Here is an 18344-nt window from a genome sequence, read left to right as displayed (position 1 = left end):
TGGCAGCTAAAATCCTCTTTATTAAGATCTCTCAGCCTGCTGCCCTTTGGCTCCATCAGCTCCTCCCTTTGGGGATGCTTCAGACACCCTCGTCTGAGCGGGCTCAAGTGCTACAGCCCCACTTGCCCTTCCCAAAGTGTCTCCACCAAGGGTGGGCCATGACCCCCACCAGCTCCTTGGGGACCACAGCTGCAGTCACACCAGCCCTGGGCCAAGGAATAGGTCTCGGAGCGCCCCGCATGCTTTGCATTGTGGCAGCAGAATATCCAGCATGTGGGGCTGATCATTGCATTGGAGCATCCCAGCCCCCGGGCCCACCACTGGGGCAGGAGATGCCCCAGCACAGGTTCCCCACACCCTGCCCACCCCTAGTCAATCAATTTGATTCTGCAGCAGCCGGCAGAGCGAGGGCTCGCCGCCCTCCTGCCTGTGGGGCTCGGTATGACCTCAAGAAAAAAGCCCCACAGCACCTTTGCGTCTTCTGTGCCTGACCCAAACCCCTTCCTCCACAGGCAGGGGGTGGCCAGAGCCCTGGCCCCGCAGAGCCACGGTCACCTGCTGCAAGGGGCAACCCCTGCCCTTTCCAGGGAGCTGCCCACCCTCCAGCTGCCCCTTCGCCAGCCCCCTCCTCCTCTGGTCCTTATTCAGGGATCTAAGGGGCCGTGCTGGGAGGATGCCTGAGTTCAGGAGGCTTGTGACCTTTGCAGGACACGTGCTGTCACATGGTGGGGAGCACAGCCCCGCTGCCGGAGACACAGCCCAGGCTTGCCCCGGCTGGGAAAATACAGGTATTTGAAGAGGAGGGTGTCGGCGAGGGCTGGTCTCTGCCTGGCTGTCAAACCCAGCTGTCACGGTGAAAGGACTCACCTTCTCCAGCAGGAGCACATCAATCATCCTGACAGCCCTTAATCAGGCAGAAGGAGCTTGCTCAGAGGCTCGGCAGAGGATGGAGGGCTCATGCTTCCACTCACCCTCCCCAAAGGCAGGCAGCAAATTGTGTGTGGGGGGTGGGGTGGGAAATAATGCAAGGAAAGATTCCGGATGGCAAATCAACAAATTAACCTTGATTACTATCCAGGTCTCAAAACCTTCTTTTCCTCATGCTCGTCAGCTGTGTCTGTCAAACTGTTTTGCTCCCGCAGTGTTTGTTCCCACAATGGGCAGCTGAAGCTGGGTGCAGCAACCCACGGGGGGACCAGCCCAGGCGGGGGGTCCCTGCAGTGTTCCCATGGGAACCTCCTCCAGCAGCTGGAGGCTCAGCGGGGCCACCTGCAAGGACGGAGCTGCCTTTCCAGGAACCAGAATGGTGCAGAAGGATGACATGGTAGAGCTCTGCCAAGACTTGTGGCTCTGGGCTTTGAAACTGGCAGCCCTTTGTGCAAGATACAAACTGAAATGAAGTTTTTTTTTCCGTAAAAATCCAGAGGAATAGTTCTGGTGCGGAGAGAAAAAAAAAAAAAGTTATTTAAAAACTCATTCATCTGCAATTCTTCCATCGCCTTGAAGTGTTATTAACTGATTGGGTTTCATCACATCTTACTTTGCTGCTGTGGAGGCTGATTGTCCCATATTTGCATTTCTCTTGGACAAGCAGCTCCACCGAGCTGCCGCATTCCTGGCCCCCCCAGTGGGCATGGTCTGTGCTCCCCAGCCCCAGCCCCGCTCCTGTGCTCTGCCGCAGCAGCCTGGCTCCATCCCGCCACAGATACAACATCAGAAATAGTTCTATAAGGATTCCTGGGGTGTGTGGCCATCTGGGGGTGCCATCCCCTCGGGCTCCCCCCTCGCTCACAACCCGGGAGCTGGGAAGCAGCAAAGTTTTGGATGTGAACTTTGAGTTAATTTGTTTTGATTATTTTAAACAGTGCAAAACTGCCAGGCAGGCTGACATCAACAGTGAAGGCATTTTAAAAATGGATGAATACAACCAATAGATGGATGGGCTGGTCAAGTACAACCCGGGCGAAATCAGGTACATGAGCTTGGCGTACCTTCGCTGGTTATAGTCTTCATTAATAATGTCTTTACTCTGAAACTATTTCCATCATCGCCGCTCTGCAATGTACACCACAATGCAGCACACCGCATCGTGCTGCTATTTCAATCCTTGTACAGAATAAGCAGCAAAATAAGTGAGATAAAAAAAACAACAGAAATGAACAGCCTTCAGTTTGTTTGGGAGGTGGGTGTTAAAGCACACCTTAAACACAGTGATCCCAGGTGGAGGGGAGGTGGGAGGGATGCGAGCAGGCATGTGGGAAGGCAGCAGAGGCACCACAGGCACCCCAGCACTTCCCTGGGCCAGCTGAGTCCAATGGCCTCGTGTGTAGCGAGCACTGGAGGTGTGACGTTAAATAAGATGAGCAATGTAGGTGGGTGCACGCGGGAGGGGCTGGAAATAACATGAGCAATGTAGGAGGGTGCCCAGTGGAGGGGCTGGGGACCCATCGGTCCTACGGGACAGTGCCAAGCTCAGGGAAGGGCTGCTGGGAGCATCCCAAAGCCAAACCCCAGGGCGCTGCACCTCACAGCTGCTGCTGTGGCCCCAGCCCCAGTGGAAACAAGACCAGACACGTAAGAAATCTGCGCTTCCATCAAACCCCACCTCCTTTCCATCTCCAGATCTATGGATGGAAAGTGCTTGTGCACGGAAAGCATCGGTGCCAGCGGTGCAGGGATGAAGCCCAGCCTCTTCCCAGCATGGTGCATGGACCCTGTTGCCACCCAGAGCTGTCACCACCACCTCTTACCGGGGACACTGGAGTTGTGCAGAGTGAGGGCAGCAGGAGAGGTGCCTCCACTTCCAGGGCAGCAGTGATGTGATGCAGGGGATGCTTACTGCAGGCAGCGCATGCCGAAGGCAGCTCTTCAGCACTTAGGGGTGGTGTAAACTCATTGAGATGTCACAGCTCCTGTCCCCAGCATCCCCAGGGACACACTGCGTTCATTACCCAGCACTGCAAACTGTCTTGGCTTTGGAAAAGAGGTGCTGGGAAAAAACACAAGTTACTAATCAAAAGGCCAATAAAGTGACTTGTTAGTCCAGGTTCACGTTAGCCAAGTCTTACACACCATGTGAACTGCTCTGTCACAGCACATATGCCCCCCACCCTGGTGTGACCCACCACGGGCTAGGGTCACCACCCAGCACGTCCCAGCACCCCCCGCCCTTGCACACAACTCGTGGTGGAGGGAGTGGAAGCAGCAATATTAAGTGGCTGATTTACATAGTAATCTGCAAGGGGAGAGATGTTCAGGGCCGCAGCTCAGCCTTAATCATAACACTTGTCATATTTGTGCTTCAGTTTGAAGGGGGAGGAGAAGGGGAAATAAGTCCTTATTTTTTTTCACATATGCCATTTCGTACAAAAGCAGGGAGCAGCTGCAGCAAACCAGACCCAGCATCCCACCAGCACAGCCCCCACCCATGGCTGGATCGCAACAGCCCCCCCGCCACCACTGCCGAGGTTTCATAGCCCATAAAAGCCCGAAGGTGGCATTCGGGTCCCATCTCTTGGAGGGGTCCCGCTGGGGGCTGTCACCCTGCTGCGCTGGGGCAGCCCCACGGGGCAGCAGCAGAGGGGCAGCGCAGCCCAGCCCGGGGTGCGGAGGCAGCTGGGGGGGCACAGGGTTGAGCAGAAATTCACCAACATTAAAGTTTTCAATAAAACAGCTGGTGTCATTGCACGGTCACTGGGCTGGGTGGCTGAGCCCGCACCCATGGGTGCCCCCACTCTCCTCACCAACACCTCACTGATGTTTTTAGCAATGCATTTCCACTTCTTGTTTTTAAATATAAAAACATTCATATTTATGAACAGCTCTGTCACTACCATATGTTGTGCTCCTTTTCCATATATGAAACAAGCTGTTCTCAAGCTTTTTGATTATACAAAATTGAGCAAAGCCTTAGTAGAACAATTAGATAAAGGGGAGGAAGGGAAATAATTTCTCCCGTTCCCATGAGCAATTATGAGAGTTTCCTTCTCCTCACAAGGACTGCAGAGATGAGTTAAATTCAGGGCCAGATCTGTGGCCACCTCGAGCAGAAGGCGATAACTGCCCACTGCCCACCAGCACTGCCAGCCCTGCGCCAAGAGCCTGGAGCCACCCCATGGCTCTGTGATGCTGAGCCAAGACACAATACGTTTAGGAGCTGCTGCTTTGCCTTTCTAACCACGAGCTGCCTGGGTAAGGGGTGCGGAGCTGGGCCATCACAGGTGAAATCTGAATTCCAGGCAATTTCCAGGAGTTGGTGCCCACGGCAGAGGCTATGCCTGCACCGCCAGCACATGGCGCCGCACCGAGTCCTGGCATCCCTTGAGTGCTGGCACAGGACAAGCTCTCCTCCCAGGGACTTGGTACCAAAGCTGAGGGAGTCGGGAGGCAGCGGGTGCAGCCCGGGGGCATCAGCAAGGCAGGAGCCACTGCCTCATCCTGCTTCTGACCCTTAACGATCCAGGCTGTTTAGTTTCTTTCTCTCATTTAAGCCTGAATTGATTTTACACAGACAAGTCCACAGGGAGCCCTGGCTGTGTACGCGCCCCTGGACGCTCTGGTTTTGGCGGAGCCATCCTTTACAGCTCCAGCCCATAAACTGAGAAGTCCCCACGCTCAATCCCATGGCCTAGTCACTCTCGTGATTGCTGCATTCGCCACCTGAATCAACGCAGATCAGCTATTTCAAACCTGTCAGCTCTTATTAATGTCGCCTGCAGCACAAGCAAACCAAGATAAACCACCGATTTCATTAGCCTCCACATGCACGCACATCGCGTGCATGCATGATGTCCCACCCCGGCTTCACTGCGCTGGGGGGTGAACTGATCACAGCCAGAATTTGGGGGTGGGAGGAGAGAACCCAGCCCAGTTCCCAAGTGGCACAGCACCAGGAGGTCCTGCAGAGCACCTGAGCCTGGTGTGGCCATAGAGCATCACCCAGCTGAAATATTAACCTCCCTAAGCGGGCACACACAGATGCTGGTGCTGCGGGGGCAGGCGCAGGGTGCCATCCCACCAGCCTGCAGCACCTGGCACAGCCAGCACACACCGTGCACGCCACCGGACTTCGCTTCCCGAAATGGCTTTGGCTCTCGGACCCTGGGGAAACAGTGAACCCCAAAAGGCAGCCAAGCTGCACCCCCACCACCGCGGCACCGGCTGCCCAAGCCCTGGAAGCCCACCCCGGTGCAGAACAAGCAGACAGGGTGATGAATACTGGACATAAACAAACAAAACAATTGAAAAGTCAACAGTTTAGGGGAAGAGAGGGCTGCAGCAGGCCCCGCAGTCCTAAGGATTATTTTAAATGTACGAAATGCCATCTCTCTAAATAATCAAACTCTACTGCTGCGACACAGAAATTGCCACCTACGGCTAATGCTCCAATTTTAAACACATCCTCAAGTCAATCTTTGCAAATTCCACATTAAATATTGATCAGCCCCAGTGAGGGCTAATACTGCAGGTTTAGCATAGAGGTGCCAAATTCAAACAGCAGCCGCGGAGCCCGAAAGTTTGCCTGCATCCCGTCCCAGGCCACGGTCATCGTCACAGAGATTGCTCCACACCAGGGAGGTAGTGAGTGGGGCAGAGGGGGGTCTGCACAGTGCTTCACAGCACAGGTGGGACACCAGTCCTGGCCCAGCAGCTCTGCATTTAATTGGTTTTCATAGAATAATTACAATAACGGCAATAACAACAGGAAAAACACCATATGGGAGATGGAAAAGACAGGGATCATCACAGGCAAGCAGGGAAGTAATTACCAACGTGTTCATCACGCTGCCAGAGAAGAGCGGCAACCTCCCCGGCCAGCAACTGGGAGCACACACGGACCTGTCCTGATGGGAGACCACCCTGCCTGGCATCAGCCAGGACCCAGGAGCAAGGTGCTGTAACCAGAGGGCAGGACCAGCACCTTTCCCATTGCTAACTGGTTATCTATAGCTGGTTTAACACCACTGGGGTAATGGTGTATCACTCCCACATCCCAGAGCACGCTGGCTCTGTTCTCCCAGCCCACATCTGTAAGGCCAGCCCTGCGTTAGAACCAGGGATGGTCTCAGCTGCCTCTGAATGTAAAAGCCTTTGTTTCCCCCTACACTTTTGAGGATTTTCTTACTTCGTAACCAGCGCCCAGCCACTGCAAACATAGCTGAAATGGAAATACAGGTATTAGTGCCCGTACAGACACAGCCACTGTGTGCACACATTAACAGCCCGGGGAGCCCAGCTGGCAAGGCTCCTTCACGGGCAACGAGAGCATCAGAAATGCTGCGCTAGACCAAACCCATGGCCTGCCCAGTCCAGCCGTGGGACTTACTGGAGACAAGCCTGTCACAGCACTCTCCAAATTATCAGGCTGCAACAAGGTCTTTTACCATCTCATACCAGCACACTCTTCATGCCACTCTGCTGCCTTCACCTCGCATCATCCCAGACATGTGTTCTCTCTCCTCTCATTTTTTCCTCCCTCAGCTGCTCTCTTCATTGGCTCTCAACCACTTAACCAGCCACACCTGCACTGTATCTAAATCAGCCAACCCACCGCCCCTGAAGCCAGCCCACAGCTGTATATTATCAATGCTAATTAACCCAGCTCCATTCCTCTACACAAGCCAAATTCAGTGAGGGCAATGAAGACACTCCCACTGTTCGCAGCAGGTCAGAGATGATGCCTGTATCAAATTCCCCATCTCGTCCGAAGCCTCTAGAGAGAAACAGTGTCATTTTTCCTTTCACTTCTTCAGATACCACCTACCATGGAGACCTATGAACCCTGGTGGCTCTGGGAAGGGTTACAGCAGCCCCGAGCAGTGTGGAGCAATGGCAGTGCCACCAAACCGCCCCGTGTTCCTGCAGGTTACATGGGAATGCTGCCATCTCCATTAGGATGGGTGACCACGATGCCACGTCTTGGTGATGCTCCAGGGGCAGAGGCAGTGTCTGTGCTGGGGCAACTGGCCTGGGCGAGCAGCACACAAAACACATGTGGGGAAACAGTGAGGAAGCATCCCCAGCAAGGTGGTGGCACTCATGGACAGTTTTTAAAGACCCATAAGGAACACTTACATATGGATGCAGGGGGAGGCAAGGAGGCAAGCACCAGTGTTTCCCATCAAGATCCTCCTCGGTCAGAGGTCTGCAGCTGGCTCTGACCGTACACCGTCCCCTCCTTGAGGGTGACAGCTGCATGGCCAAGGAATCCAAGTTATGCCATCAGGTGAGACAGGCAATTGGTCCAGTTCCCAAATTCACTCCGTAACGGAGGGGTTCACAAGGGTGAGGTCTGAGCCACAAATATTTCCAATGATCCTATCGAGAAGGGGTGTAACGAAAACACGGTTGTTGGGAAATGGTCCCTTTTATTTTGGAATCCCCAAACACTGTGCATATCTATGCGCCTGGAGTATTATGAAAATCGTACTTGAAACCTGGATTCCAACTCCATTTCCCAAGCGCTCATATGAAATTTTCATTACCGATTACTGCCCTGTGGTGGAACAGAGGGCAACTTTATTAGAAGATGCAGCACAGCAGCCTGGCAGCAGGAGAATGAGCCAGTCGACAGCTACAGACACTCCTCTGCGAGATATGGCAGAGTGCTGGAAATGAAACAGATTATATAAAAAAAGTAATTCAGAGCAATTTCTAGTAAAGAGGCAAAGACCCATATAATTCAACATTTATACAGACAAGGCTTCAAGGGAACTCTTAAAAAAAAAAAAAAAGACTAGAGGTAATGGTAACAAACTCTGGCTAGATTTTCCCCCTTTTATTTTAGTTCTGGTTTAATCAGCCCAGCTGGTTAGTGCCATCCTTGGCCCCCAGCAGCTCCCTGCAGGAAAGGTCCCAGCCCTCAGCACCTGTGTGACCGCTGCTGCCTCCCCTCCTCTTCCTCCCCGCACTCCCTACCCACCACAGGGGCAGGTCCCGCATTCCCCGATGACTTTTGCCATCCAGGCAGTAATCATGGCTTTGTGCACAAGCCAGGGACGGGGTATGATCTTCCCCAAACATGCCCACATTAAATTTTCCTCTTCCTCATCTTCTCTCCCTCATTTATTGTGCTACAGAAAGAACAGAAGAAAAGACAATCCTTTTCCTCCGTGATTAATTAAGGCCGAAGCAGGACCCCGAGGCACGGAGCAGCGGCAGCGATACCTGTATCATTTCCAAGGTGCTGCAGCTGCAACAACGCGCTGCAGCCCCGTGACTTTCCCCCGTTGTCATTTGTCATCCCCTGACACTGATAAAGAGCTTCTCCAGTGCTGTGTCTTTGCGACGGAACATATCCATATCAAAGCTGCTTGGATCATCCTTTTGCAAACTATCTGCGGCATTTTCTGGCCTAGTTTCCTTTCCAATCTCAAACTCTTGATCTTCCCTTCCACGAGGCCCAGCACTGGCACGCACCACCCCAGCCTGCCCCGGACTGCTGACGCTCCTCCAGCACCGCACCCAGGGCTTAAAGGCTCCTGGAAAGCGGCAAGGGGTCACTCAGCTTCCACATTGCTCAGCACGACACTTCTGCAAACCCACAAACATCAGCCACAAACACACACCTCCACTTTAACTGCAGCATGCAGGGTGCCTCTGGGGCACCCGAGTGCTGGCTGCCCATGGCGGGATGTGTGCCGCTTTCCGTACATCAATGCCAGCAGTGGGGTGCATGTCGCTCTTCACACACCATTTCCCGTGGTGAGATGCATGCTGCTCTCTGTACATCGTTGCAAGCAGAGGGGTGCATGCCGCTCTCCAAACAGCACTGCAAGCAGTGGGATGCACACCACTCTTGAGCACAGCTTCCACAAGCAGAAGCCCACAAGTGATGGAGGCTGGCACGAGGACTGCTGCCTGTGAGCTGCACCTTCTCTGCAGCAGTGGAGAGCGCAGAAGCTTGACACAGGGTGGCCTGAGCAGACCAGTTCTGCCACCCTACCTTGGTGTTACGGTGGGTTACACAGGGTTAAACCTCCTCAGAGCCCAGGGGAAGACAAGGGCCGCATGCTGGCGTTCAGCCCAGGCAGGGCACCCACCACAAGCGGCTGGGCTGGCAGCTCACATCACCACTTACAGCAGTTCATGTTTTGCAGGTCCAGGCGCTTCCATCCAGCTCGCCTGGGTGACACGGGATGCTGAAAGCGTGAGGAGCCAGAGGATCGTTCTGGTCAGGCAGCAAGGTTATACCACACAATCTGCTGGAACAGTTACAGATGCTCTCTGGATAGTGTTAATATTCCATAATTACTCATCTGCTTACACCAGGCTCAGACTGCCAAGGGGTCCCTGCCTGCTTAACCTTGGGTGATGGCTGCCTTGGGGCATCTACAGCCCCAGGTGTGTGTCCAGAGATGGGGGCTCCACTCCCAGGTAGGCACAGCCTTCAACTTCTTCTGGGCCTGAACAGCATTAATAATGTTTCCATGTGCAATGAAGACTCATTCTCAGGCAGCATTCGACATGGGAGAGAGCTCCCCGGGACACTGGGATGGCAGTGCTTCAAGAAGGTATGTGGGGCCACAGCTGCTTGGGGGAGGTGGCCTTGTGAAAACACCACCTAATTCACAATATTCCCTCAAGTCATGGTGTTTGCTTAGTAGAAAAGCAAATACTCACATCCCCTGAGAAGCACCACAGCTATAGAGGCAAGTTTGTGTGGCCGGAACATGAGCAACGTAGTCATAGCCATTAGGAAAATCATCTCCTAGCTTTCAAATGGAGCAAATTTCATCTGGAAGACCTGGGAAGAGAAAAACAAGGAATTGCACTGGATTTTTATAGAGAGACACTTTCCTCTTTATGATAGCACTTTAACAAGAGCTTAATGAAGAGCATTTTCTTGTTTTTGAGAGGCACAGAAAGGCCAGAAAAAGCTACCAATTCATTAGCATCCCATCATGAATGCAGCCTCCGTATTCCCCAGCCATATGGCCAGCACGATATGCTTCCAAAAAGCGGGGACATCTACAAAGGCTTTATTACCATCAGCCATCACATTAAAGTAGCCTGCGGTTATGTGGAGATGGGGAACATCTTATTTCAGGATCTTCTGGGTGTGAAGGAACACAACATGGACTGGGAGGCAAGGTGACTTTGTAGGATCCCTCTTACCACAGACAGGATTTTAACCGGGATCGCCTCTCGTCCCTGAGAGCACAGTCTCCAGAGCAGACCCACATCCCCAGGAGCCACCTGCCCAGGTGGGACATTCAGCGCCTGCTTCCATCTCTCTCCAGCCAAATTCCCTGAGTGACCCATTAAACCGCCCAGCGGGCTGAGTGTGTGTGCAGCAACGAGCCACACCTGTGCCGCAACCTCAGCCCCACGGAAAACCGGGGGATTCTCCCCTTCCCACCGAGCGCAGGTCCAGCAACCAGGAGCAGCATCTGCCAACGGTGCCTGGTGGCCTTAAACAGACGTTAAGTGACCCTCACCGCTGCTGAAAGCAATGATCTGTGGAAGAGGCTCCTGGCTCTCACCAAGGCAGGCACAGCACCATGTAAACCCACCTGGAAAAGCCCCCAGACCCAGCGCAGACAGCTGCTGACCCCCGAGAGGGGCACAGGGCGCAGCCTGCACCCACCACCCGCTGCCCACCCACAGCCCAGGAACACCCTCCTTGGAGACCCCTCCTCAGACAGAGCCACCTCCTCCTCTCCCAGCACCATCCAAACCTGCCTCCAGGATCCCAGCACCATACGTGTGTTTTCTAACAAGCAAATAACTTTCTCCATACTCCAGAGCTCCGTCTGTGATTCAGTGAGACAGAGCGGGAGGGTTTGCGCTCCTCCCGCATCAGCCAACCTGTGTCAGCATTTTATTCTGCAGCCCTGTAGGTTTTTTAGTTTAAAAAAAAAAAAAAGGCATTTTCAAAGCTTTAATGGCTCTGAAAACAACACAGAGAGTTCTCTTTACTGCAGGAGAGGTTAATGATCTCCCTCTGCTACAGAAATAAACTGGACATCATAATAAATAATCATAATAAGATATAAAGTATCACCTGGAGTCATTCAATACGGAGAAGAGGTAGGAGTTATGGTGCATTTCCACCATTCAGAGTAACTGCTAGGTGTGAGATTTGCAAAGTAAAGGTAGCCAACTGAAAAATGAAAAGCAAAAGTCTGCAATTAAAATATTACTTCAACAGAAAGAGATTATATCTTGTCTTGCCTGGGAAGACAGAATGCCCCGGCTCCTGGCCGGACTGCAGCCCTGAGGCTGCAATGCTCAGAGGTCCCTTCTCCTCACCTCTCTCCCTGCAGCCCACGCCAAAACCCCAGCAGTGTGATGCTGCCAGCCCTGCCACCAAGCCCCCGGTGGCCCTGCAGGACCCGTCTGCACGGCCAGAGCCGAGCATCCCCTCGGCACCGGCCTCAGCTGCAGCTTCGGGTTGCTGCGAGCTGACCTTCAGGCAGAGAGCAGCGATGCCAGCCCGGGGGCTCTGACACGGCTCATCACGGCCCCGTCACCCGGCTCATCACGGAGCTGCCAGCAGTGCTGGTTTTCTGGGGTGCCTCACCTGGGCTCTGCACGGGCACATCTCAGGAGGCCTGATGGGCAGAAGGCTGATGGGTGCTTGCAGACATCTCGCTCCACCTGCTTTTGGCGGTGCAAGTCTCTCAGCCATGTTCCCACCCATGGGTTTTATTTGCAAGACATTTGTGTTGATTGCCAGGAGGTATGGAAGAGATCGTACAGGAGCATCCCTGTTTAGGTCCATGAAGATCAGAAGTACATGGCTTGGCTCCGTAGCTACCCTGCCCCATCCCCACACTAGACACAGCAACGGTTTTGCTGACTGCAAAGCCTGGGGTGACATGATGGGTACCTGGACTCCAGAGGAAAGCAGAGTTTGAGCACAGACAATAAAATCCACATCAGAAACATGAACTACAGCACTGGGGAGCAACACGACCTTACAAACCTCAGCACAAGTCAGGGGTGACAACCCGGCTGCCACTGCCCTGCCCACCGCGCCGCACGTGGACTGGGAGGCAGGAGTCAATCCATCACCAGTGGCAGGAGCTGCCCCCAGCGTGGTGTTGGCAAGGCGGGGGGGGGTCGGAGTTCACATCAAATGGCATTAATCACCTTTCCCGGGGCTCTGCACAGGCTGGACAGTCCTATTAATGAGAGGCGTATCAGCCCTCCAGCCTGGTCAGGGCCCCTTTGTGTGGGTCCCTTCCCATCACAGCCAGATAAGATTATCAGTGACGAGCAAGACACCCATTGAGTAACACCGGACTGGAAGAATGGGATTTTTTTTTTTTATTTATTTATCCCCCTGTCTCAAAGATGAGCTGTTTCTTGTCTTGTCAAACCACATCCTTTTCTTTAAAGAACCAGCTTTAAGAATCCAATTTGTCAAGCTGGACAATCATTTGAGAATCCATAAAAAGACTCGGTGACTTTATAAAAAAAAAAAAAAAATCGGAAGGTTTTAAATGGTAACTGAAAGGGATTTGAAAATAGGTTGAGTGGCCTACATCAATTAATCTTCAAAGAGCCAGGGCTTTGTGAAGCTGAAGTGGCGAAGTGTCAAAGGCTAGTTACCGGGCTTGAGAAGATGGAAGTTATTGATATTTCTCCTCTCCTTTCTCTCTCTTTTCTTCTTTCTCTGTCTCTTCAGAACACAGTAAGGCAATAGCCCCTGCAACAGGGCACTGCAAAGCCAAGGAAGGCTAGGGGTCCTGCCAAAGAGGGGGGGGTCCCGCCAAGGAGGGAGGGGGAGGTCAGGGCCACTTTTTGCTGGTGGGATTTCTCTGCGGTCACCCCCACTGGCAGCCGGTGGGGCCAGACCTGCCCCCCCCCCGCCCCCCCTGGCGGTTTTCGGGTCCCTCACCATCAGTGCGGTGGGTACCGCAGCTCTCCTCCGCAGCCGCACGGACAGCCTGGCACAGAGCCGGCACAGCGTGGACACCGAGGCACAGCTGGGGGTCCCACAGTGCAGTATGGAGCCCGGGGGTCCAGCCACCCCCATCACCGGCCGGGCTCAGCTCTGTCTGAGGGAGAAGGGGAGAAAAACACAAATAGCTTCAGCCTAAGCAAAGCGTTGCAGACCGACGGGGGGCCCGGGGCCGGCGGGACAGGTGAAGCCCCCGGTAGATGCGGTGTTTGGCTGGACAGCCCAGTCTGGCACAGCGGAGCCCCCACACCCGGTGCCACTCACCTTCTGCTTCCCAGCTGCGTCACAGACACGTGGCCCAGGGACAGGGCATAAAGATGCAGAGCCCCAGGCAGCACAGCCAAGAACTAGAGACATTAGGGGATCCATGGATGAAAACAACAGTTGGGAGAGTTTACCAAAAATAAAAAGACCTTGGAAGGAATCAAAACACGGTGTAGGGAAGGGCCACGCTGCCACTCTCCAGTACCGGGAGCAGGATGCAAGAAGCTCCAGATGGCTTTTTGTTTTAGTACAATAAAAAAACTTAATCTGACAGGCCAAGTGTGGGGCTGGATAATAATAACACAAATAATTTCCTTTAAAAAAAAATAATGAAAGGGATCTAACAGCTCAAAGATATCTTCATTTGCTGCAACAACAGGAAAAAAAAAAAAAAAAAAAAAAAGAGACTGTTACTTACTGCAGTTGGGAGCATGTTCATGAGCTTTCAAATGGTATTTTGTTGCAGGAGTATAATATAAGGACACTTTACTCGCCTTCCAGTCTGGGGAAATAGATCTGACTTGGAAATTGGCCAGAAGGGCTGTAAGTTAGGGCTCTAAAGTGAAGGTGATAACTTTGCCAATTAAATATGGATGTGATTTTTTTTCCCTCTCCTTCCCCTGAATACTTTTGCACTGTCATTAGGCGATGATATAAAGACATAGGCCTCCTGGTGCAGCTTAATTGCTCATATATAGAAAAATGATGAGCTCTGTTGCACTGCACGAGTACTGCCTTGGCTACTTGCTGCCTTATTAATAGGTGATACCACCACGAGTTTAATTCTTCTGCCCAAGGAAAAAAAGAAAGATAGCAAAAACCCTGTTCAGCAAAGTACTTCAGCACTCGCTAAACGGCTTTTCTGAACAGCGATGGAGCTGAGAGCCCGCTTACATTTAATCACGCAGTTAAAGTGTTCTGCTGAGTTGATGTTTGGTGCACAGGAGACAGGATGGGCATCATATTAAGTGATCTGCTGTTTCCATATCCTTATATTTATCTTTTTTGTTGATGCACAGTGCAGATGATCCTGTGTTCTGCAATCTGCCGCTGAATGATTTCTAGCCCAGGTTGAAGCCTGGGCAAGCTAAGGACAAAAAGGCTGCTGTGGACCTCAGCATTTCAGCAGGGGAGAGCCACTGGGAAGGGGGGTCTGGGCTGCCTCCCCCCGGGGATGACGTGCCCCTGGGGAGCAGCAGGACGGACCCACCACGGCAGAGCCGACCCTCAGCGCCCTGCTCAGGGGAGAGCCAAGGGGACGTGCAGGCACAGAGCACGGGACTGGAAACATGCAAAGCCTGGATGGCCAAAGGATGCTGCCTGTTGTTATTATTAATAATAATAACAACACATATGTTAAATTATAATCAAATATATAAAATATACTTACCCATTATTATTAACAACTATCAGGAAAGCAGTGTTACTGTGTGTTTGCAGCCTTCACTTCCCCAGCAGCCAACAAGCCACTCCTAAAAATCCACATTTGTGCCTGCTCTGGAGCAGCCTTGCTAGGGGAAGGTTTGCCAAGGGATTGACTGTCCCCCAGAACAGGGAGAGCCACCCCACCGCCTGCATGAAAAGCTGCCGGGTCCCCAGCCTGTGCCCATCTGCAGTGGCAGGGGGTTTGTGTTCCCACCTGCCGGGGCTCTGAGGGCCGAGTTTCCTTCCCAAATACGTCGCGGTCGGCACGGGAGGGAGTGGAGCAGGGAGAGGAGGCTGCGATGAAATTGATGACAGCAGAAGAAGCAGGACGTACAAATGGCTTGAGAAAAGGCATGATGAGATGTGACTGCCCTGGGTCCCAGGACTGGAAAGAGCAAAATAGGAAAAGACCACCTGGACGAAGAGAAAGTGCTTCTGATTGCTGGGGGAAAAACGGAGTTAAAGATCATTGGAACGGACAAGGCAATCTGGCAGCAGTGCAGCGCTTTGATTGCTTCCAGCGCGCTGGGGGGGCGCAGGCGGGGGGCTGGGGGGCTGCATCCCTCCCAGGGGCTGCCTGCTGCGGAGGTGGGATGGAGCTGGGCTCTGGTGCAGGGCATTGCCAACCGAGGGGGCTGGCAGGGGGGCACAACTCCCGCCGCCCCCAAGCACTGGCAGCCCATTGTGCCAGCTCCCCGTAGTCCCCTACGCACCAGCAGGCTCACACTCAAGCTAGGCACTGCGGGGGGGCCGGGGGGCACCCTGCCCAGCCCCTGGCTCCATGTGGGAAGCAGAAGTGAACCGAACCGTTATGAGGCAGCACCCATTTAGGCATAACACAAAGCTTGGGTGGGGACAGACCCCCGCATCTCCCCCGGTCCATGGACCTTGACCCCAAGGGATGCTGCTGCACACCCGGGGAGGGTGCATGCTCTGGGCTTTGGCATCACACGTCCAAAGGTTTTCTAAAGGTTATGCGAAGGTTACCACACAATTAATGCGTTGGATCAGCACGCTGGCTCTGTTCGCTTAATTTCTGAAGTCTGAAGGCTACTGGGCAGCACAACAGCACGGCGCAAAAGGCTCCAGTTCCCCCCGTGCGGTTGTACTGATGCCACAGCCCTGCACCGCGCTCTGACACATGGGGTGATCGCAGGGATGAAGATAACAAGGAATAATGATGTCTCCTTTTCCTCTACCTTGGGCTTTTTTAGGTTGTTTCATCTCAGAAATGAACCAAATTGAGCATTTTGCGTGACAAACTGTTGGACTCTCGCTCAGCGACAGGCGGATGGTTGGGTCTGTATCTACACAACACCCCTCCTGTCATTAGGCAGGCTGGTACCCCAATACCTGCTCTGCTTTAAGTACACAGATCGACCCATCCTTCTCCGGCTCACCTGCCTGAAGCCCTCCAGACTCCTGTACCGCAGCGGGGCCGGCAGAGCCCTGGGAAGACAGAGCATTCAGTTTGCTCTACATTACTGAATAATCCAGCAGCAGATCCAAGAGCCCAGCCGCAGTCTCTAGCTGTAGGGTTAACATGATATCAGTACATGCAGAGACGGATAGTTTCAAAATAGGCATAATATATATTTTTTCAAATGTCCCTGCTCATGTTATTAATTATACATCTTGGGTTACTAAACAGAAGGAAATTAGGATGATTTCCTTCCCAGCATCGCAAGCCTGCGGTTTGCTATTCCATTTCACTCACGAGTTTCATTAGCCTTTCCAGACAATTTCCCTGTCAGGTTTCCCATGCATGAGCACGGTTTCCCAGCTCCCAGCATTTAAATCCACTCAGTCTATTCTCATTGCAACTCAAAGTGCTTCACAAACTCCTTTACTTGTATTGCAATTTCACGTTCCTAAATACTGGGTTTAATAACAGTAGCAGTGCTCCTAACACTGCTTCAAAATTAAATGAGCCAGAAGAAAAAACATTCTGAAACATTTTCACTTGGGCATTTATATTTTGAAGGACATTTTAAAGACAGAGACTATAACCTGGCTCCTGCTGATGTTCATGAGGATTTCATCACTTTCATCATTTACTCAAATGAGGAATAACAAGCAGGGGTTAGAGTGCAGCAAGAAACAGAGGTGAAGTTTGAGTTGACATTAAGATGCAACTTACTTCTCCTGTCACCCCAGATGTCCCACGGAGCAGGACGGGCTGGCAGGCTCAGCTGTGCTTTTGGAAGTCCTGCACTGAGAAAACAAAGAGCCGTTAGCAGGAGAAGGCAGAGGCCAAGTCACCTTGCTTTTACTGAGAAATTGCAAAAGCACGTACTTTTTTTAAAAGCTGCTGTTTTCAGGGCCTCACCCTGAAGCCACACATGAAGTACCTCAAAAAGCAGCTGTGGCACTAGGGAGACAGTCCCAAAATAAGGAAGAAAACTGCCATGGTGGGAAGGAGACAGCAGGCACGTGAAGGCAAACTGGATCTCAGCCTGGACACCAAACCTCTCTTCCTTCCCAGGAGGTGACACAGGAGAGTCTGGATTTCCCTTCAGCAAACCTCCAGGGGTTTGGAAGCCACGTGGGCACAGCAGGACTGTAAGGCAGTTTAAAAAAAAAGACAAAAAAGGAGATGCTGAATAAAAGAGTTTGGAAAAATGTGATGGTCAGCCCAGTACGAAGCCCAGACTGTGACGCACAGTGGCGGGAACATCTCCGCCTTCCCCAGCTCACCCCGGGGAGCTCATACCGGCACGAAGGCCCCTCTTCCCTGGGTATTTCTTAGCTCTTGCAGCTGGGTGATGAAGGTGTGCATTTTGGGTAGGTTTGGTTTCCTTCCAACACCATTTGCTAACACCTGAGAACCGGTGGGTGCTGGGGGTCCATCCCCCCTGTGCCCCGAGCCCCCCCGGACCCCTTTGTGCCCTGCAGAGCCAGAAAAGAAAACAAACAGTGGCAGAAGGCAGAAAACTTTCTGTCTCTCTCCTGTTAATTATGATCTTATTTTGCACAGAGAACCTGTCATTCAGCCTCCGGTAATGGATAGTTTCTATTTCAATTCTCCCTCCACCCTATTATCTTTTATAAAATTCAGCCGGGCCGGGTGATGGATTGATAAGGGACAGTCCCGGTGGAGCCGGCTCGCTCAGAATGGCTCTCACGCGCGCCCAACTTCTGTATCTTTTTAAATATTTCAGTTGTTTGAGATCTTTATTTCACATTTCGATTTCCTGTAGTACAGTAAATTTATCTTAGTCACCCAGTCAAGTTCTCTCCAAGCCCCTTATCTTCTCTTACTCTGTACAACTGAAAGCACCTACATTATCTCTGCCGCCGATAAAGCCAGCCGTGGCAATCCGCAGATCGTGCAGATCGGGCAGCACCCAGATGAAAAGAGACCTTGGAAGCCCAGTGCTCATCACCAGCTGGAAGTTCATTGCTCAGACCCGGCACCGGCCCCTGCTGAGGTGCATCTCCTGCTCAGCCGGAGCAGAAGTGCCCAGGGCTGCCTGCAGACCCAAGGGATGCAGGGGCGAGGGCAGCTGCTCCCTGGGGCTGCAGTCTGGGGCATGCTGGCCCCCATCCCCGGCATGTCGTCCTCCTCCTGCCACTCACCTGTACCCAGCCTCTGCTCGGGAATGGCTGCAACGCCTCCTTCCTCATCCCCATTATTCTGAAAGCAAATACTGGCCTCGGGTTTTAAATGTGTCATAAACCTACACACAACCACCTCCCCATTTTACTATTTGCACAACCAGAAACACCACCAGAGCTCCCCTTG

At 52.7% G+C, this 18344-nt stretch overlaps 1 protein-coding gene across 1 annotated transcript in view; it reads right to left on the bottom strand.

Moving 5' to 3' along the window:
* Positions 1-17996, bottom strand: part of LOC308058458 (uncharacterized protein) — a 34600-nt gene extending 16604 nt beyond the window's left edge. Inside the window, exon 1 of the mRNA XM_080374249.1 lies at positions 868-17996. Coding sequence (XP_080230375.1) covers positions 868-894 — 27 coding nt within the window. The 5' untranslated portion in view covers positions 895-17996. The remainder of the gene's footprint in view (positions 1-867) is intronic.
* Positions 17997-18344: the final 348 nt, after the last annotated feature.

This window comes from Falco punctatus (assembly GCF_963210335.1).
Source record: "Falco punctatus genome assembly, chromosome: 1".
Lineage (NCBI taxonomy): Eukaryota > Metazoa > Chordata > Aves > Falconiformes > Falconidae > Falco > Falco punctatus.
Note: the sequence above shows the minus strand (reverse complement) of the source record. Positions and strands in the feature narration are given on the sequence as shown.